Source organism: Malus domestica, chromosome 12 (assembly GCF_042453785.1).
Source record: "Malus domestica chromosome 12, GDT2T_hap1".
Lineage (NCBI taxonomy): Eukaryota > Viridiplantae > Streptophyta > Magnoliopsida > Rosales > Rosaceae > Malus > Malus domestica.
Genome location: NC_091672.1, coordinates 28,245,137 through 28,266,888, shown reverse-complemented (window position 1 = coordinate 28,266,888; position 21,752 = coordinate 28,245,137). Strand labels below are relative to the sequence as shown.

General features: G+C 40.1%; 5 protein-coding genes across 6 annotated transcripts; 3 read left to right on the top strand and 2 right to left on the bottom strand.

Annotated features, from left to right (window-relative positions):
- The first annotated feature begins 558 nt into the window (after positions 1 to 558).
- LOC103450927 (PWWP domain-containing protein 1) lies at positions 559 to 5,215 on the top strand. The gene is made up of 2 exons (XM_008390330.4): positions 559 to 1,945; positions 2,580 to 5,215. Exons 1-2 carry the CDS (start codon positions 877 to 879, stop codon positions 5,009 to 5,011), a joined length of 3,501 nt encoding a protein of 1,166 aa, XP_008388552.2. The 5' UTR covers positions 559 to 876; the 3' UTR covers positions 5,012 to 5,215.
- A 2,567-nt stretch (positions 5,216 to 7,782) lies between these two features.
- On the top strand, positions 7,783 to 9,146 carry LOC103450928 (protein SRC2-like). The gene has a single exon (XM_008390331.4). It carries the CDS (start codon positions 8,136 to 8,138, stop codon positions 8,967 to 8,969), a length of 834 nt encoding a protein of 277 aa, XP_008388553.2. The 5' UTR covers positions 7,783 to 8,135; the 3' UTR covers positions 8,970 to 9,146.
- Positions 9,147 to 10,569: 1,423 nt separating this feature from the next.
- Positions 10,570 to 11,820, bottom strand: LOC103450930 (uncharacterized). The gene has a single exon (XM_017336022.3). The coding sequence runs from the start codon at positions 11,665 to 11,667 to the stop codon at positions 10,762 to 10,764; it is 906 nt and encodes a 301-aa protein (XP_017191511.1). The 5' UTR covers positions 11,668 to 11,820; the 3' UTR covers positions 10,570 to 10,761.
- Positions 11,821 to 13,683: 1,863 nt separating this feature from the next.
- On the top strand, positions 13,684 to 16,028 carry LOC139190149 (autophagy-related protein 18a-like). Its single transcript, XM_070810008.1, has 4 exons — positions 13,684 to 14,669; positions 15,047 to 15,254; positions 15,496 to 15,637; positions 15,723 to 16,028. Exons 1-4 carry the CDS (start codon positions 13,839 to 13,841, stop codon positions 15,808 to 15,810), a joined length of 1,269 nt encoding a protein of 422 aa, XP_070666109.1. The 5' UTR covers positions 13,684 to 13,838; the 3' UTR covers positions 15,811 to 16,028.
- Positions 16,029 to 16,712: 684 nt separating this feature from the next.
- Positions 16,713 to 18,318, bottom strand: LOC139190150 (putative protease Do-like 14). 2 transcript variants are annotated; one of them, XM_070810013.1, is made up of 6 exons: positions 18,186 to 18,318; positions 18,016 to 18,102; positions 17,469 to 17,722; positions 17,193 to 17,349; positions 16,932 to 16,982; positions 16,713 to 16,830 (listed from the first exon to the last, which is right to left on the bottom strand). In XM_070810013.1, the coding sequence occupies exons 3-6, from the start codon at positions 17,665 to 17,667 to the stop codon at positions 16,806 to 16,808; spliced, it is 432 nt and encodes a 143-aa protein (XP_070666114.1). In that variant the 5' UTR covers positions 17,668 to 17,722; positions 18,016 to 18,102; positions 18,186 to 18,318; the 3' UTR covers positions 16,713 to 16,805. The 2 variants fall into 2 exon arrangements, with proteins under 2 accessions (XP_070666114.1, XP_070666113.1); XM_070810012.1 differs by having other exon boundaries at positions 18,016 to 18,245.
- Between the last annotated feature and the right edge of the window lie 3,434 nt (positions 18,319 to 21,752).

Here is a 21,752-nt window from a genome sequence, read left to right as displayed (position 1 = left end):
TAATAAACAAAAACTTTGTATTCTCAAAAAAATTTCTTACAGATGTGACTTAGCCTAGGTTTTTATTTTGAACAAACGATATTATCTAAACTAAGGAAAAGATGTAGGCTTAGTCTCATAATGGACTAGCAATAACGTGGTTCAAATTTAGTACTAAGTGGCTAGTTAATTAGACAATACTTTTATTATTTTGCATTTTAAAAGTTCAAATATCTTTCTCCGATAGAAATGGGCTGAAACTGAAATTAAATTCACTCTGGATTTTTATGTCCCCAGTTCGGGAATCGAAAAATCTAGATTGTTCAAGAGAAATAGAAAGAGATTCGAACAGTTCAATTTTTGAGTTTTTGTAAAGTGGACGGTTGAAATAGGAACCATATAATTAGGATTGAGTGGTTCAAATCTCTCGGTTTGCAGACTCCGGACAATCTAGAGTAGATTTAATTTCTGAAACTAGTGAAAATTGGTTAAGCAAAAACAAAAAAGAAACATTATTTTATTGACGTGGCAGCATCCTAATGGCTATACGTTGCACTGTTGTTGTATTGTATAATATTCCCCTTCTCCTTCCCCGAGAGTAGAGTGAGCCGAAGTATTATTTCATTTCTCGAAAGTCGAAACCCAGAAAAAATCACAAATTTCCCCCCAAATTTTCTTATCATCCAAACACCCTCTCCTTCCCCCTCTCTCTGGGGTTTTATTTGCATCCCTCATATCCCACACTTTCTCGCGCTTTCCTGGAAAAATTTTCACTTTCAAATCTTCAGCATGAGGCAATAGAAAGGTATGCCGCCTCATTGGGACCCGCCAACTCCGTTCGACTAGAGCTTCCAAAGGATTTCAATCGCCGCCGGTTCGGAGAAGGGGATATCTGTGATGAACAGCGATTTCGGATTGGACGGGAAATCGGATGCCACTGGAGAGGCCGAGGAAGCTAGAGCTAGGGTTTCCGAAGGCGGCGTCGGTGAAGATGGAGCTAGGGTTTCGCCAATGGAGCTCGATTCGGGGAGTGAGACTGGCGGAAGATCTGAGGAGGATAGGGCTAGGGTTAGTACGGAGAGTGAAGTTGGAAACGTAGATAAAGTGATGGAATCGAAGGGTTCTGGAATTCAGGTCGACAGAACTAGGGTGGAGGTTTCATTCAACGATGATGAAGATGATGTTTTCGACATTTCGCGGGTCGAAATTGATGACGATTCGGATAAATTTGAGGCTCACAGTGGTGAGCACCCGTCTTTGTTATCTGAGTTTGATGAGTTCGTGGCTAATGAGAAGAGTGGGATGGCGCTCGGAACCACGAGGGCGCTCAGCTACGGGTTCGAAGTGGGTGATATGGTGTGGGGGAAGGTAAAATCTCATCCGTGGTGGCCGGGGCACATATTTAACGAGGCGTTAGCAACGTCTCAGGTGCGGCGGACACGGAGGGAAGGTTATGTTTTGGTTGCCTTCTTTGGTGATAATAGTTACGGGTGGTTCGACCCGGCTGAACTCATACCATTTGATCCCCATTATGCTGAGAAATCTCGGCAGACAAGTCACAGGGGTTTTCTGAAGGCTGTGGAGGAGGCTGTTGATGAGGCGAATCGTAGGTGTGGAGTTGGTCTGGCTTGTAAATGTAGGAATGCCTATAATTTTCGGAGCACAAGTGTGCAAGGGTACTTTGTTGTTGATGTGCCGGATTATGAGCCAGGAGCAGTGTATTCGGAGAATCAGATTAGGAAGGCGAGGGATAGTTTTAAGCCGATTGAGATCCTGTCTTTTGTAAAGCAGTTGGCTTTGTCACCACTCGGTGATGATCAGAAGAGCCTCAGCTTTAATAAGAGCAAGGCTACTGCTTTTTCGTTTCGCAAGGCTGTTTTTGAAGAGTATGATGAGACGTACGCTCAGGCATTTGGTGCGCATCCAGGACGCCCTTCTCGTACTCTAGCTCCAGCTCCAACACGAGGTATATTAATAGTTCTCCTCATCATTGGTAATAATGTTATTATTTTTGGACCTTCGTGTTGTAACTTGTGTCTGTGCTAGTCCAAGGAATGCCTGAGTAGGGTGCGACCACATTGTAGCCAAAACTTTCAATAAATAGGTTTAGTAAATTGGATTGTAGATGTTGAACTCAAAGTTATTAGTTACCTTAATCTCCATTTGTATTTGTAGCTGTAGCTTTTAATGCATATATTTGTTGGTTTAAGTGGATAATGAAATGCTTAATCAGTTTATGGTGATGTGTTGTGATACGTTCTTCACAGGAAGTACCGTTGTAGTGGTATTTAAGTGAAGTATGGGGCCTGCCTAAACCCGAACTATTTGTTTTGTTGATTGGTATTTGTGGGATGATTTATCTTAAACCTTGAATTGGTTTGACCTTTAACATTGTGCAAATATGGAAACAAATTTTTGCCTGAATTTACATTACCATTTGCACTAGTGTATCATTGAGTAGTGAAATTTACAAGTTCGCTGAAACTTTTGCCCATTTTTTTAGTTTAGTTTGTGCAAAAGCAAAGTTAGATGATTCCTATTTGTAATGCAAGTTGAATTCATTGAACATGCTTTTCTAATTGGATTGTTTCCTTAACCAGCTGCTTTGAGTGGTCCCTTGGTGATTGCTGAAGTTCTGGGTGGGCGGAAGACTGCCACAAAACCGATGAAAGTCAAGGACCATTCAAAGAGAGACAAATACCTATTTAAGCGGAGAGATGAACCTGTGAACTCAAAAATCCACCAAACTAGCCAGGGCCAAGCTAGTTCCTCAGCCCCATCTGCTGTCTTGGAGGGACCAATAGCGTTAGCAGATGATAATTATATGTTACAAAAGAGGGTTCCAGATGTATCTGGAAAAGAAGCTGTAATCATTGATCAGGCACCAAATAGCTCTCTCACCACCCGAGATGTTACTGTTGATGCAAAGCCATCTCTTGCAAAGGGAAGGGGGGATCTGCAGGAAGTAAAAGAGGGAGATGGTGATGTAGGTCCTACAACTACAGGATATGTTGATTTATTGGGGGAGGGGACCAAGCAACGTACAGTAGATGGTACATCACAACCGTTAAAGCAGGAAGGTGAGGGTGTGTTTGAGGTTAAATACGAAGAGAGTGAAAAATTGTCTGGATCATTTGAAAATCTTCAACAACCTTCTAATTCTTTGAAAAAAGAGGAAGGAGGCTATGAACGTGGTGTTGGAGATCCTTTGCCAATTGAGGCAAAGAGTTTAGGTGGGAAGAAAGCTGCTGGTGGAGTGAAAAAACTGAAGGTTCTTAAACGGCCTGCAGAGGACTTGGACACCAAGGACTCTATGATGGGGGATAAAAAGAAGAAGAAAAAGAAACAGTTAAGTGCAGAAGCAAGCGTTAGAAATCAGCAGAAGCCTTTGACTTCTGGAAAGGTACTGCCCTCAGGGAGTAAAGAAGCAGGAAATGCCAACCATGTAGGTTTGGCTCCAAGAGAGGATACCCCAGTTGAACATAAGAAAGATGTCACTTCCAGTAGTAACTTGTCTGAATCTGTTGGAAAATTGCCAATTCATGTCTTGGAAAATGTGCAGCTTGAACTATCACAACTGGTAAGTGATTTGAAGGCCCTTGCCCTTGATCCTTTTCACGGTATTGAGACAAACAGCCCTACAATTGTTCGGCAGTTCTTTCTGCACTTCCGGTCCCTTGTCTACCAGAAAAGTTTGGTTCTGTCACCACCCTCAGAGACTGAACCTGTTGAAGGCCGCTCCTCTAAATCTTCATCTGGTGTCAAAGCCTCTGATATATCTCCTACTGAGCAAGTTAGAGATTTATCGTCCTCAAAGCCAGCAAAACCCATGTTCAGATCCGATGATCCTACCATTGCTGGGCGGAAACGTGCTCCATCTGACCGTCAAGGAGATATTGCAGCTAAGAGGAACAAGAAAATTACTGATATAAGAACATTGGCTGCAGAAAAGAAGGCCATTCAGAGACCTCCTATAGACTCCAAGCGTGTAGAGGCAAAGGAATCAGCAACACCGGTTATGCGGAAGTCACTCAAGCCAGGTTTTGCAAAGAAAGCGGACCTTGCATCAAAGGCAGTTGAGCCCACAATGCTGGTGTTGAAGTTCCCTCCCAAAATCTCTCTCCCATCACCTGCAGAACTGAAGGCAAAGTTTGCTCGATTTGGGCCTATGGATCAGTCTGGTCTCCGTGTCTTTTGGAAGTCCTCGACATGCCGGGTTGTCTTTCTGTACAAATCTGATGCACATGCAGCATTTAAGTTTGCTACCGCAAACAGCTCCCTTTTCGGCAACTTCAGTGTGAGGTGTCAAATTCGAGAAGTGGGTGAAGTTCCAGAGTTCGACAAGGGTGACAATCCCAGGGACACCCCACGGGCTAAGGATCCATTGGTTGGGCAATCACCAGCATTGGCATCGGCACTCAGACAGCAGCAGCGGCAGGCTCAACAGAGTGCAGTGCAGCTGAAGTCGATTCTGAAGAAGTCGTCGGGCGAGGAGTCGGCAGGAGGGCAGGTAACCGGTGGGAATGGAAATAGTAAAGGGACTGCACGTGTAAAATTCATGTTGGGTAGGGAAGAAACTAGTAGGACTACTACTTCTGATCAATTCATGATGCCTGGTAATAGAAATAACAACTTCAACAAGAACAACAACAGCGCTAGTTTTGCGGACGTCGACGGTGCACCGTCTTCTACTTCTTCCATTGCTATGGATTTTAATACCTCTAGGAACTTTCAAAAGGTCAATCCTCCTCCAACTTTTTCATCACCATTGCCTCCTCTCCTCCCAAATCCTCCTGGTCCACCTCCGCAATATGCAAACCCCCCACCCCATAGTAATTTTCCGCAGCATTCCGAAATGGCACCACCCAGAAATACTAGTCACAATCTTAACGCACCACCCACCGCATTTCCAAGCACACCCACCAGCACCGTCGATATTTCGCAGCAGATGCTTAGCTTGTTGATAAGTTGCAGCGACGTTGTATCCAACGTGCAGGGCTTGCTTGGCTATTTGCCGTACCATCCTCTTTGACGAAGAAGCCTCAAAAAATTATTACGCTATAAGCCCGCAACAACGAGATTTGAACACAGCGTAAGGCTCGAAAGCTGTTAGAGGGAGAGAAGCCAACGTTACAAAGCAAATTGTAGACTCAGCGTCAACTTTACATGTAGTTTTTGCAAGTTGAATACTCTATTGTACTGATGATATGATATTGATAGTGCCATCTTGTTTGCATTTTTTTGGTTAGGGTTGGTTTGCCTTTTGGTCCGTTGGCCAGAATACAGCATTCCGGCCAACGAAAAAGCTTTGTGTCCGAATGTCGTATTAGGCACCGGACACAAAAGGGGTTGGATGCTTTGTGTGTGCGCGAAAGTTTGTTCATGCGTATAATGATTTTGACAAATTGGTTGTGCGGTTTTGCAAAACGACTAGTCGACTTTATATCCAAGGAATTTTCTCTGCACTTTTTAGTGTCATAGAAGTGTATAGAACTTTACAAAAGACAACGAAAGGAGAAGAAAATTTCTTGTACTAAAGAAAGTGACTTGATTAAATATATGGTTACCAATTAAGCTATGCATTGTGGACTTGGGATTATTCCAAATAGCTCTACGGGTCGCAAATGATGCAGGTAATTGAGTAGGCAAATCTATTTTGATGAGTCGCATAGATAAAAAATAGCACTAGTGGTATAGTATAAGCAATTGAGTTTACAGACTTTGCCTACGTTGCCAAAGTAGACAATGTTGCCTACAATACCATGAGTAAGCAGATGAAGCTTTACGTATCTTTTTATGGTAAAATATTCTATGTAGAGGAAGATGACAAAATTAAAAGGTAAAATAAACGTTAAGATCAAAGAAAATAATAAAATTTAATTTTGCCTACTTGATTTGCCTAATCTACTAAAATGACAAACTTTTTTCATGAGGCAATTAAGTATGCAACAGATCACGTCTACCTCTACAATACAGTTTTACGTATTTTGATTGCTTATATTATTAAATATGCAATATTAATAATTAATTAGAACATTACTAGTTTCTAATATCTTAGCATCCACCAAATTCTTTACTTTTGGTCATACCTCATCACCAACTTTTATAATGGACAAAAGGAGAAACTTGAAGAGGACACAGTGGATGCTATTATATAAAGAGATTCTTAGATGTTACATGTTGATCGATAAGGGTGATTTTTACGTGGTGTGCGTTATAGTTCACCGTTTGTTTTTTTTTTTGTACAAGTGATATAGGGGAAAGGAAATAAAACTCAAAACGCTCGATTGCGATAATGAGTACTCTTAACGAAACCTAGGTATTTGCATATCTTTCAATTAGGTTTTTTTTTTAATAATTTTTTTATCGTTTGATTGAATAAATGAAATAAAAAATAATTAAAAATAAGAATGCAAACAAGAAAAAGAAAGCTTAAAAATTATTTTTCCAAACAATTTGAATTACTTGGTGCTTATAAATTGAATGGTGTAAGTTGTAAAGTTGGAGATGTGGAGGAGGGTAGAATAATGAGAAAAGGACCAACATGACATTAGGCGTGTGCGGTGGAGGTGAAAGCTTATCCTAAAGGAATTGGATCCTCTCCTGAGCACAAGCTCAGGATCCTGCTGATCAATCAAAGTGAGCCGTTGGATTTTGATCAAACAGTTACAAACAAAGAGTCCCTTTAAAGTTACAATAATTGTAACCGTTTGATCAAAATCCAACAACTCACGTGAGTTGATCAAGAAGATCCTGAGCTTGTGTTCAGGAGAGGTTCCAATTCCTAACCTCAATACCATTTTTTTGGCTTTTTATAGGTCAGAATTGTATTCATGTTCCATTCAAATTGCAGCCGCCATATCATCAAAATATCCTTTGAATTTGGGTGACGATGATATATGACGATAGCATCGACCAAAGCGACGCCCACGTCCCCATTTTACGTGTTTTCACTTTTAAGTTCAATGGGGAATTGGATCCCCTCTTGAGCAAATGGTGGGATCATCATGATCACATAACACGGGCTGTTGAATTTTGATTCAACAATTATAATTATTATAATTTTTAGAGGGACTCCCTGTTTGTAGTCGTTGGATCAAAATTCAAAGGCCGGTGTTATGTGGTCATAAGGATTCCCACCATTTGCTCAGGAAGGGATCAAATTCCTTTCAATGGAATGACGTGTGCTTGTCTGGATATGATTTAAAATGATTGAAAGCGTTTTTGATGAAAATATTTTTTTAAACAATTCTTAGTAAAAATACAAGTAAATCTTGGAAAAGTACTTAAAGTGCTTCTTGGAAGAAGCACATAACTAGTGTTTATTGTAGAAAGCACTTCAAGTACTTTTGGAACCCAAAATATTTTATCTAGAAACGTTTTCAGTCATTTTAAATGCACATCTAAACGAGCTCTTAGATTCTCTTCTTGTCAGATGGATTATTTCTTGTATTTGGTTTTTTTTTTTTTTTATGAATTGAGGATTTATATAAAATGGATTTATCATTATACGATGTTCAATTTTAATAATATTATATCATGATTATCAGTGAAAAATGATTTCTATATTTAGAGCATTTTCAAATAAAACGTCAAATTTTAAATATCAAAATAACATTTGTTATTTATGTGGTAATTTGGCATTTTGTATAATTTTTTTGCCCACACGATATGTTAAGTTATAGAATCATTTAACAAGAGGGATCCCTATATATATATATATATATATATATATATATATATATATATATATATATATATATTTTTTTTAAATAGCACGGCATAAAACAACTAGGTTGGAAATACATGTTTTTAATTTTTTGTCACGCTTCCTTGAAACCAAAGAAAGCAAGAAATCAACAAACCACGCGGCACGCGCACCGGAGAAACTCAAGATCCGCGTAAACAAATGTTCTAGGAAATACTAGAAGCCGAAATTAAAACGAATATTACAACGTTCTAAATTCCTTGACCCCTCACTCCCTTGCTCGTAGAAACTTCCTTTGCTCTTGTCTTTAACCTCTCTCCCTCCCTTTATAAATTCAACATTTCTATCCAGCGATCCACAATTTCCACTTCCCGAATTCCAGAAATTCAATTTTCTTCTTCCAATTTCCTACAGCTCTCAAGAAATTCAGTTCCATCCAACCATCGCCATGGATTGCAGGCCTCTGGAGGTAATCATCGACTCGGCCAATGGCCTCAAGGACGTCAACCTCTTCTCCAAGATGGACGTCTACGCCCTCGTTTCGGTCGCCGGCGACCCCCGCAACAGGAAGCAGAAGACCAAGACCCCCGTCGTCAAGGACGGCGGCACCAACCCCCAATGGAACAGCTACCCCATCAAGTTCACCGTCGACGAAGCCGCCCTCCTCCACAACCGCCTCACCCTCAACATCAAGCTCGTCTCCGAGCGCACTTTGGGAGACACCAAGATCGGCAAGGTCAAGATTCCGCTCAAGGAGCTGCTCGACAGCATGGGCGGCGGCGATGCTCAGAAGAAGCAGATGAAGCACGTCAGCTACAGCGTCCGATCGTCGAGGGGAAAGTCCAAGGGGACCATCAATTTCGGGTACAAATTTGGGGACAAGTTTTCGGTTCCGGAGCCCCAGAAGAGATCCCATGAGCCCGTGATGGCTTATCCTGTCGGACACCCCGGGTCAAGCTCCGGGTACCCACCTGCCCAAGCTTACCCATACCCGCCGCCCGGTGCGTACCCACCACCGCCTCATCAGCAACCGGGTTACGGGTACGCGCCACCGCCACAGGCCGGGAACGGATACCTGCCTCAGCCCGGGTATGGGTACCCGCCGCAGCAAGTTGTGCGGCCGCAGAAGCCTAAGAGGGGAGGAGGAAACATGGCGCTGGGTGTAGGAGCTGGGTTGCTGGGTGGATTGTTGATTGGGGATATGATTAGTGATGTGGGTGAGATGGGTGCTTACGATGGCGGGTTCGGTGGTGATGACTTCGGTGGAGGCTTTGATTTCTAGTAATTTTTTTTGTTGGTGTTTTAAATTTGTTTAATTTGTAATTATTTTAGTTTTTTTTTTCCTTGTAGTTTTTGGTTTTTGGTGCGAGTACATAAAATAATAATGTAAACGGAGGTTTTAGCGTTTAATGTCTGTGATGCTGAATAATCATCAATGGATTTTCTGCCTTAACAGTAATTTTTACTCTCGTTATCTCAACGGGTCTTAACGTTTAATCTAATAACGATCTAAATCATTAACGAGTTCTTAACAGGTAACTTAATAATGACTCGATTCGTTAATAGATTGACCAAAAACCTATTGTTCTTGTTGAATTATCGAATCGTGCAAGAAATTATCAGACTTACTCATTTCCCTATTTATTCATCTTTGGACCAATTCTTTCTTTAATTCTTCTGCTGGTGAATGATTTTCACATTCAGCTGTATATATTTTTCTAGCCGTTAGATTGAATCAATCAAAGGATCAGTAACGATCAGGCATACAATTGCATCGCCGGGGAGCAGGATTCGATGCAAGGCTATGGTGGCCTGCGTTCGATGCAGGCCAAGGCCGGTCTTCTCCGAAAGAAGTTCACATCTTTCGGAACGAAAGACCGGAGGACAGTCTGCCAATATACAGGTCTCTGTGATGCATGCGGTAGCAATCTGAGCAGAAAGATTAAAGACTTGTTTCTTGCGGAGCCGGGGATCAAGAAGCTGAGAATGTTATGTACATCTTTCTTTGGCTACGAACTACCGATGCAATGTACAATTTCAACAAAATAACCTCATACATGTAAAATTAACAGCAACGCACAAAGAAACCGAATTGGTTTCTATCAATTACAACGTAACTTAACCAACCACAACTTAAACTAAGTCACATGATGATGAACAATACAGAAGATTAGTAACCGCATATACAATCAGTCTATCTGTTAACCATTCAGTTACTCGTCAATCTATCTGTTAACCACCCGGTTTACTCGTCAGTCTATCTGTTAACCACCCAGTTTATTACGGAGTAGAGTGTAGCAGAACCAATTAACAAGGTAATGATGTAATCGGCAACGACTATCATCATGCCTTGCAGTTGTAAAATTGTCAATCCAACACAATAGTTCAAACAATTCATAAAACCTCCATCTTGGTTCCAAGCATATGCTATTTCAAGTTCCAAAACACAGTAATCTCAAACGCATATTCCTCAACTTACATAGAAACTGCAAAGGTGTTCCGACTCTACTGCTCTATTTCAGAGGTTGGACTGTTTCAAGAAGCTCAGTCCAACATAAGGTGTTAAGTCCGAAAGAGGAAACGAAGTTTCTCAACCATCAGAAAACCTATATAATTAAGGCAGAGACCATGCCTGACATGATTATAATGTGGTTGCTTCTTCAAAGAACTTGCACCCAAACCTACACACTTTTAGACACCCTAAATCTTATACTTGTACTCCTAAACCACATTCATACAACCTAAACATTCGATATGCTCTTTGTTTCCGGAGCTTATAGCATAAAACGAAAGTGGTCAGCGGATGAACTCAGTAGCAATGACAAACTAATTAAACTTGGATCAAAGAATACAAGATACAGCAAAAAAAAGGCAAACAAAACTGGTAAAAGTCAATTGATAATAACAACTACTGCAGCTCCTCGAAAAACAATTCCTCGGTGACAAATCGAACATGTTTCATCATCTAAAAATTTTACAAATACTTAACACAGGTAACAACTATTTGATAAGCGAAAAGGTAACAACTTTCTATCAGTGAATGAGTAACATACTCTGTCTTGGCGGTCGAAAGTCTAGCGCTTAATGTTAAGCATATCTTTAGCCTCGGTCTGCTCCTCCATCAATTCATCACTGGTGTACTTACTCAGCAGCTCCCTCTTCTTCTTCTCCAGCACCATCTTCTCAATCTCCTTATCATCCGGCAGCGGCACGTGCACCACAAACTCCCTCTCCTGCTCACTCCTCTCTTTCAATTCCCTCTCCCTCTGCCTCTCCTCCTCCACCACCTCCTCTTCCTCCTCAAACAAAACCTCCTTCACCTTTGCAGCCGACACCACCTCCCCGCTCTTCACCGCCCTCCTCGCCTCACGCCTTATCTCCTCCATCCTCTTCCACTCCGCCACCGCCTCCGCCCTCATCTTCTCCTCCGCCTCTACCTCAAGCTTCTCCAAAATCCCATCCTCATCGTCCCTATACCCATAATAACTAGCATCAATCCTCTTGTATATATCATACCTCGTCCTCCGCTTTCTCAGCTCCGGAGGCTTCTCGAAAAGCTCCCTGACTCCGGGCAGCTTCTTCGCCGCTCCAAAGTACCGATACCCGGGGCCGCGGCCGCTGGGGTTTGGAACATCGACAATATTGCCGTCGAGGTCGGTCATCTTAGGGGCGTTTTTGGCGTAATTTGGGCCTCCGAGCTCCACAATCCGCCGCTCCCAATGGACCTTCTCTCGAATTAGCTTGTTGATCTCGTCGTTGAGGTCGCGGGTCCGGTGCTCCCCGAGGGCTTCGTTCTGGATCTCGGCAACTTTCCGGCCGATCTCCCCCATGATTTGTTGCCGCCATCTGGAGGCCTCGGCGAGATCGCGGCACTCGGAGGCGAGGTATGGGCGTCGCTCTTTTGGCTTCTTCTTCTCTTCGGCTTTGAGGGTAATGAATCGATTGAGCATCGACTGCGCTTTCTCTTCGTTACGAGCCATTGCGATTGATTAGCAGTAGAGATTGATTCAGGCGAGAAGCGTAGATGGAATTTGATTAAACCCTAAAAAATCCTAGTTGGAGATGGTTTTGGAGAATTGGGGATTTTTTGTTCAACCTGGAGAGTGAAATAGTGGCTGTTAGGGTGAAAATTTGTAAGTGTTGGACTTTTTTTTTTTTTTTTTTACTATAACGAAAAGTGGAAAAATTATATTTTTACATTAAAAGTTAACATTGATACTATTCATTTTATCTTTTATTTTGTTTTTATCGTTAAAACTCAAAGTTTTCAAGCCATTTTCATTAGTTTTTTTTTGTTTTGGTTAAACGATAGATTTTGTTACATTAGATGTTAGATTAGTTATGGACGAAATTTGAACCTATGTCATCATGTAAGGGACTCAACACTTTTTCACCACTGTAAAAAATGGTCACTTGCATAATTGTTGGACATATTTGCCAAACGGGTAATGTTGGAGGCCCCATTCTATTTAAATTATATTGTATAAATTATATAACGTGATTGTTAATAATTGAATTAAGTGTTTTAACGTGCTAATTTCATATATAAATTATTATTGGTTTTTCAAAATTCTCATGTTGTGGTCAAAACTCTCTATGTTCAGAAAGAAAAAAACATTTTAAGAGTGTCAATAATAATTCCCTTTCAAATATGTGACACATCATACAGTTTACAAATTTGTTCTAAAAATTTGGTCTACCTATTATCATCTTTTACCAAATTTATATAGGATATTTCCTAGTAAAAATTTGCTCCTCACTAAGGGTGCAACTTTGAGTTGTGTCAACTCGAATCCATCGATGCGTAACTTGATTTTAAATATGAACATACGAGATAGAACAAACTAAAAATTTGCCCAAACCCAACCCTACCTCAACCCCATTATTTATTCAGTTAGATTTGGTTGATGGTTTGCCCATCCATGTCAAGTTTCAACCTAAATAGAATATAATCTCTACCCTGAATTGCTTATGCACATATTATCAATCTCATATATTATCTATCTCACATATTACCCTCAAAATTGAATACTTATATAATTCCCGACTCGTATAGGATTTAGATCCATGTAAGTGAGAATTTCCTAGTAAAAATAGGAAAATTATTCTAATAATATTTTTTTCATTGGGAAAGGAACATCTCAAATAATTAACCCACGTAATAGAACTCCTATGAAATGGTTTAGTGGTTGTGGACGAATTTCATACTCCTATTTCACACTGTACGTCATGCGTTTAATTCTTGTAACTCGGTGAATTATATGATATCGACTAGAAAGAGGCTGAAATACTTATGTGAGTCTTCTTCGTCCTCAAAAAAATGAATTGTCGTAGTCAAACCATCAGCTGGTTCCTTTATAAAAAAAAACAAAACAAAACCACGTAATAGTGGATGTCTGGGACGGTTTGAATATGAAACCCATTGATATACTTGATTAAATAATTAGTTGGTAGTTGATAGATCTCTCTTTATCGCTATGAAGCCTACAACATAGATAATGTCTTTTGCTAATTTAGCACGTAATTACAAACCCGTAATCAACAAACTACCCTTTATTTTTTGTCACTTCAACAAACTACCCTTTATTTTTTGTCACTTCGCTGTTTAATGGTAATTTTCTTGTTAATATTATAAAATATGTACAAAAAAATGATGTGATAGACATTCTCACTTTGAGAGATTTCCATTGAATTGCTAATAATTTCTAAACCAAATAGGCATAGGTGACCCAGTGAGGATAAATTTCAAGCATGTATTTCACACCAGTACATTTTGGGTTCAATTTTTGACTTTCATGAATTACCGATGATGATCAGAAAAAAACTAAAACATCTCTATGAATCTTCACAACCCTCATAATAATTAACTGCCTTAGTAAAGATACCAGCTAGCCTCCTTAAAAACAAATAAAAAAATAAAAAAACAAGGGTTGTTGTCAAAACATTTTACGTGTCATAAACTGAGAAGGTAAAGCAAATATGTTCATAGCAAATTCGGAATTTAAAAACTATTTATTTTGCATGAGCTATAAATATTTTCTTGCACACTTCGAAGTCCAAAGCTTTACAGCAAAAATCTTCAATTGTCCTAAAATTTGTATAAAAATCCCAAATTTCCAACACTTGCCGGCCACCGTAATTTGATTAGGCCATGACCGCCGTCTCCTCCCCGCCTTTTCAATTCGTCCTTCTAGACTGGACTCCTGATTTACTCAACACACCCAACATGCCGCACCCGCAGCCTCAGTCACATCAGCCTCCCAATTCGGCCTCCGATTCCGAACCCGGCGACTCCCACTCTCTCTCCACCCAATACCCAAGCCCAGGCCCGAACCTGAACCCGAACCAAATCCCCAAGGTCCACCATCTGTCCTTCAACCAGGACCACGGCTGCTTCTCCGTCGCCACGGACTCCGGCTTCCGCGTCTACAACTGCGACCCCGTCCGCGAGCTCTTCCGCCGCGATTCCGGTCAGCGGGGCGTCGGAATGGTCCAAATGCTATTCCGCTACCAAATCCTCGCTCTAGTCGGAGGCGGTCCCGACCCGATTTACCCGCCCAACAAAGTCATGCTGTGGGACGACAACGAGTCGAGGTGCTACGCCGAGCTCGCTTTCCGATCGGAGGTCAGAGGCGTCAGGCTCCGCCGTGATCGAATCGTCGTCGTTTTGGAGCACAAAATCTTTCTCTACAGTATCACCGACTTAACGCTCGAGCATCAGATCGTGACCATCTCGAACCCCAAAGGACTCTGCGAGGTCTCGCAGGGTTCGGGTCACCCAGTGCTGGTGTGCCCGGGGCTCCAAAAGGGTCAAGTTCGGGTCGACCATTACGGATCAAAGCGGACCAAGTTTATTGTCGCCCACGATTCTGCGCTCTCTTGCTTGGGGCTCACGCAGGACGGCCGGCTGCTCGCTACGGCCAGCAGTAAAGGGACTTTGATTCGGATTTTCAATGCTTTGGATGGTTCATTACTACAAGAGGTATTTAAATTTCAATTCTTTTTCTTAATGTTTTCAAATTAATGTGTTTTTGGGTGCTACTGTTCATGCCTACGAAGTTTACTTGAATCCGAATCGAATTACAGTCCTATGAAGTTTTGTCAAAGTTTGGTTTTTGGGAACAATTTGTCTCAGTAATGAGTCTGACATTCATGATTGATAGGATTTAGTTCATGCTTGATTAAGGGTTTTAGGCTCAAAATCGACATGGTAGCGGTTTCCTTGCAACCGAAGTTTGAGCGAAGCCCGAAAACAAAGCATGATTCGGGAACCAATTTGTCATAAATTTAGGTGTTATCTGTGGCATTAGCTGTGGTGCTGTGTGCTATATTTGAGAGCTTACTTGGTATCTTGTGTAGGTAAGGAGAGGAGCCGAGAGAGCGGAGATTTTCAGCCTTGCTTTCTCCTCTGGTGCACAATGGCTAGCTGCGTCAAGTGACAAGGGCACCGTCCATGTTTTCAGCGTTAAGGTTGATTCGGGATCCTTGGGGGGTGAGAGATCAAGCAGTTCATCAGAATCCAGTCACCCGAGTCCGTTGGGCATTTCATCTCTCTCTTTCATGAAAGGTAATATACTTTGCATAGTTTATACTGGATGGCTCTTTGGTTAACTTGCAGACGCTGTTACACGGAATATCCTATGCCTGCTGCATTGGTGTTAAGGAAAGTTACTTGGAATATCCTATGTCTGCTGCATTGGTGGCAAGGAAATTTGTTCCCAAATCTGCAGGCGTTTTAGATTAACGTAAATTTCTAAATGAATAACAGTTGCGGATTCTGATCTTGGTCTCTTTCGGTTTCATTCTAGGTTTATCTTTCTCCGGTGTGCTGCCAAAGTATTTCAGCTCAGAGTGGTCAGTAGCTAAATATCACTTGCCGGAAGGTCTGCGGTACACTGTTGCCTTTGGCCACCAGAAGAACACGGTGGTGATCCTTGGCATGGACGGAAGGTAAGCGATTTTGATATTGTTAGTTCTTTTCTTTCCCGCCTCTGAATATTACTCGTCTAATCCAGTTATCGGATTACCATTACAGCTTCTACCGATGCCAGTTTGACCCCGTAAACGGAGGGATGACTCAGATTGAATACCATAACTTTCTCAAGCCAGAAGAAACATCCTGAAGTAGTGCAAATATACAGTTGTGGTAATGACTCCTATTACGTTACGTCCTTTAGTCCCTTTACATACATTGCTTAGGGTTGAAATTAGTACATTGTAAATATCTGAGGAAATGAGGAATGTGCTAGAGATTGTTCAACATTTCAACATTGTAAATAAACTTGTCTCCAAATTTCTGCTTCGCAGCGTTCGGAATTAGTTCAATTTTGACCTTACTGTACGTTTCTGCGAGATTTACATACGTAAGATTAGATATAAGTCCACACGACGTTCATCCAATGAAGGAAGAAATAGACGATGTTTTAGTTACAAAACGATTCACATCAATATAGTGTTTTTTTGCGCTTACATGAACACGTACAAACTGGCTGGCTAATGCATACACTCTTGTACTTTTTAGTCACATGATTACAGGAATCAGACGCAGCAAACATCTTGTACACAAACGCTTTTCATTCAACAACAATAAAGCTTTAAACCACTAAATAGGGTCGGCTATATGAAACCTAAACGCTTTCCAATCACATATCTGAATTGGACTCCTCTGGGATCACTGTTAAAGTCACTATGTCGTCTCTCGCTCATATAACGACGGCCTTGATGGGCACCCTGACTCGGTCTCCCATTATTTCAATGATCTGTCACAATTTCACCAATAATATGAACCATCATACTGAATAATCATATAACCAAGTCATATGCTAAAGTTTGGAGCAAATACTATCGATGTCTACCCAGACAAATTTTAGTCCAACCCAAGGCCGAACAACCCTCCTGCCAAAGATGACCGATTAGCTTCCCAGATATTGTGATAAAGGAAACCAAATTGTCAAAGACTTATATGACTTTAGACTAATGAGTTTCATGCTGAAAGTATACCCGCTTTTCTTGAAGTGCTCTATGATTTTGGTGACTGAATCGATTGGGAAGGCAAAACTCAATCCATCAGCAGCAAGTACTTTCATAATATTAACACCAATCACTTCTCCGTCAATATTCACCAAAGGCCCCCCAGAATTGCCCTGCACCACGCAAGTGAGAGACCAGAAAAAAGGAGCCAAGTCTTAGGCACATTTCATAGTCATTATTAAGGGACACACACAATTCAGAGTGAGAGAGATACCGGATTGATTGCGCAATCTGTCTGTAAATACTCTCTCCGCACTCCACACAACTAGATTTCAGGGAGAAAACAAAATGAGGAAAAGGCAAGAACTAGTGCTTACCATTGTCAATTTAAGACACAATGCTAGCTTTTCTTACTCAACATCTATCATCTACATAACATGGAAGGCCTGAAATTGTTCGTGTTGCTAGAAGTTCCACTTCATAACTGGTAAAAGAAAAGAACAACTCCTTATTACTCAAAATTATTATAACTTACCTTATAATACCAGCTGTGACAGTATTCTGAAGTGAAAGTGGACAACCAACAGCTATCACCCAATCCCCAGGTTGAAGTTTACGCGAACTGCCGAGCTTTGCTGTTGGCAGTGGGGTTTTAGAATTGATCTTTACTATAGCCACATCTGATTGTAAATCTGCATTGACCACGGTACCCTCAAATGTTCTACCATCTTGCAAAGTGATATGAACCCTTACCAAGTTACACCAAACATCAAACCTACTGCATTTCATAACTCAGTCTTACGACTCTTACCCTGTGGAGCAGAGATGTTGACAACAGCAGGACCGACCTTCGCAGCCGCCTTTGCGAAAGAATCTCTGCCCAAACATCCAGAACATGGCTTTGGGGTCTCTTCAGACGGGGAAACACCAGAAATATCCTTCCTTATATCTGATGATGGAACTGGACTCTTCCTACGGGACATAGAGGAGCCAATAGCTCCGTTTGCCATGGAAGCCACAGTGATTCACACAATGGCGCAGGGATTGACACTGATGCCTTATAATCTAAAACCCAATTCATGAGCAATGATATGATTATTACAGCTACAAATTATGGTCTATAATCACATTTAATCGATCAAAAGCACACTAATTTTTAGCCTCAAATTAAAGTTTATAAATATTAACGCCAAAAACATCTCAAACGAATCACAATCTCAATTCAAATTTTGATCAATCAAAACCCAACATTTGATTTCTAATGTCCTCAATTACCCAGCAAGCAAAAAGTGTTTGACAACAAGAAAAGATCAAAATTCAATATGGAACAAACAAAAAAAAAAGAACTTGGAGCTGACCGGAGTTTCTGCTGCTGTTGGTGTACAAAAAGCCGACCCTGCAGCGGCGGCAATGGCTGCAATCCGGTTCCGAGTTGAAAATTTTCTCTGACGGAATCAGATGGGAAATTCAAAACTTTCAAGAAAAGTAACAAAATTTAAAATTAATTTGAATTAAAGTGCGATAATACCAGAAATTGGTTGATGAGTAGAGTGAAGAAGAATGCTTCTGGAATTTGTTTGGAAGTTCTGGAACGCAAAATACACCAAAACCCCGCGATAAACCCGCCCTTTTGCTTTTGTTGACGGCGCCTTAAATCTCAGAGACCGTACAAGTTTTAAATGGGCTCTACAAACCAACCATCAAGTTTAAATGGGCTTTTCCCATATGAAATCCAAGAAAACAAACTTCTCTCCCCCCCTCCTCAAAACCATTATTTCTTTTAAATGAGCGAAAATGTCGGTAGGTTAAATAGTTGGTTATTAATTTGAAAAAAAAAATCAGTAGGAATTGAATCCGCACTATTTTGCATAAACATGATTTCTTTCGCTACTACGGTAAAACTCCATCTACAACAATTTTTAGAAAAACGTTACTTCTTTTGAAATACTAACCCATGCACGAATTTTCTCTTCCCGCTGCTTCAGTTGAGCAATGATTTTAAATTAATTACATCCTTTTGATTTGCCTACGCTATTCTCAAGTCCTTTAAGACGCGTCAATCGACCATCTACCATTACAACTGTCAATTTTTTTTATATCACAGTAAAGGTTATTTTCATGAATCGAAATCTTCTCTGCATCTCAGAGTTTGGAGTCGACACACAAAGTAATCCCAACCATACATTTCAAATTTTACGACCCCCATAGTCCATCTTACTAACTCACTTTATAAAACCTAAAGGTTCGAATCTAACTTTCTTGAACGGCCCAAATTACGCTATCCGTCGGCTCTGGACTACGAGATCCGAAAAAAATCTTAATTCTATTTTCATTTGTTCGCATGGAGAAAGCTAACTGAAAAGAGATCAAATTGACCATTGAAACATATTGGCATGTTTAGAAAATTGGGTCTCGAAGCCAAATTCAAAGACAAAGGAGAAATTAGAAGAACGTTATTAGTTGCATATGTGAGGTAGGCTAATTCGACAGGGCAATGTGTCCAACCGCTTGCATTTCGAAAAGTCAAATTTTCACCAAAAAGGTTGCATTTTGATCACCATTTCCATTCACAAAAGCAAGAAAAATCCATTGGAGGCTGCCCAGAGTATATCCAACCCTCTACAAGTCCCATTTGAGCACTACTCACTAAACCAGTGATTGCCCATTAACCAAAATCCAAAACAGACTAAATTACCTAACTTCCCTACCCAGTCACTGACATTCATGATCATGTAGTTCTTGATAAACCAGAAACACCAGACGACGGGCTCCTCGGAGCATTGGAGGAATTGGGGACATTTTCCTCAACATCAGAAGCTGAATCGGCAGCCGCCGCAGGGTAATGAATTGGGGACATTCTCTTCGGCTTTGAGGGTAATGAATCGATTGAGCATCGACTGCGCTTTCTCTTCGTTACGAGCCATTGCGATTGATTTGCAGTAGAGATTGATTCAGGCGAGAAGCGTCGATGGAATTTGATTAAACCCTAAAGAAAATCCTAGTTGGTGATGGTTTTGGATAATTGGGGATTTTTTGTTCAACCTCGAGAGTGAAATATGGCTGTTAGGTGAAAATTTGTAAGTGTTGACATTTTTTTTATTTTTTATTTTTGGATTAAACGATAGATTTTGTTACATTAGATGTTAGATTAGTTATCGACGAGATTTGAACTTATATCATCATGTGAGGAGCTCAACACCTTTTCACCACTGTAAAAAATGGTCACTTGCCTAATTGTTGGACATATTTGCCAAACGGGTAAGTTGGAGGCCCCATTCTATTTAAATTATATTGCATAAATTATATGACGTGATTGTTAATAATTGAATTAAATATTTTAACGTGCTAATTTTATATATAAATTATTATTGGTATTTCAAAATTTTTATGTTACGGTCAAAACTCTCTATGTTCAGAAAGAAAAAAACATTTTAGGAGTGTCAATAATAGTTTCCTTTAAAATATGTGACACATCATACAATTTACGAATTTGTTCTAAAAAATTGGTCTACCTATTATCATCTTTCGCCAAATTCGTATGGGATATTTCCTAGTAAAAATATGCTCCTCACTAAGGGTGCAACTTTGGGTTGTGTCAACTCGAATCCATCTATATCTAACTTGATTTTAAATCTGAACAGACAAGTTAGAACAAACTAAAAATTCGCCCAAATCCAACCCTACCTCAACCCCATTATTTATTCAGTTAGTTTTGGTTGATGGTTTGCCCATCCATGTCAAGTTTCAACCTAAATATAATATAATCTCTACCCTGAATTGCTTATGCACATAGTACCAATCTCATATATTATCTATGATCTATCCCACATATTACCCTCAAAATTGAATACTTATATAATTCCCAACTCGTTTGGATTTAGATCCATGTAAGTGAGAATTTCCTATTAAAAACAGGAAAATTATTCTAATAATATTTTTTCAAAAGGAAAGGAAAATCTCAAAAAATTAACCCACATACTAGAATCCCTATGAAATGGTTCAGTGGTTGTGAACGAATTTCATACTCCTATTTCATACCGCATGTCCTGCGTTCGATTCTTATAGCTGGGTGAATTACATGATGGTGACTAGAGAGAGGCTGAAATACCTCTGTGAGTCTTCTTCGTCCTTGAAAGACTGAATATGAAACCCATTGTGATATACTTGATTAAATAATTAGTTGATAGTTGATAGATCTCTCTTTATCGCTATGAAGCCTACAACATAGATAATGTCATTGCTAATTTAGCACATAATTACAAACCCGTAATCAACGAACTACTCTTTATTTTATTCTAATTTATACCTAAAATACTCTTTAGTAACTTTCATAATGTAATAATATATATGTTGTGATTTAACTTGTGCAAAAATAAAAGAGAAATGTTAAAGAAATTCTTTTCAAAAGTAAGATTTTGTATGAATTTTTTGTCACTTCACTATTTAATGGTAATTTTTTTATCAATATTATAAAATATGTACAAAAAACATGAGGTAATAGACATTCTCACTTTGAGAAAGTTCCATTGAATTGCTAATAATTTCTAAAACAAATAGGCATAGGTGACCCAATGTTCGAGGACAAATTTTAGGTTGTATTTCACACCAGCACGTTCTGGGTTCAATTCTTGGCGCTCATGAATCGTCCGATGAGCCTTCACAGCCCTCATAATAACTAACTGTCTTAGTGAAGATACCGACTAGTCTCCTTAAAAAAATAAAAAAACAAGGTTTGTTGTCAAAACATTTTACGTGTCATAAACTGAGAAGGTAAAACAAATATTGTTCATAGCAAATTCGGATTTTAAAATTATTTATTTTGCATGATATTTGTTCCCTAAATTCGCCATGGGCCTCGCGGGCATACCGGGAATTTACTCAAACATGAGATTGGTGAGTGCAGGCGTGCTACTACTAGATGCCGCTAGTAGACGAGTTTTGAATGATTGAGGTTGCGCCTGAGATTGACTTCGAACCAAGAGATTGTGTCATTGAATGGGAGTGGCTTGCCTTAAAGATAAGGACTTTACTTATATGGAGAGATGAAACAATATGTAAATGGCAAGGTTGCTGGAAATGTAAATGACAGAGGCAA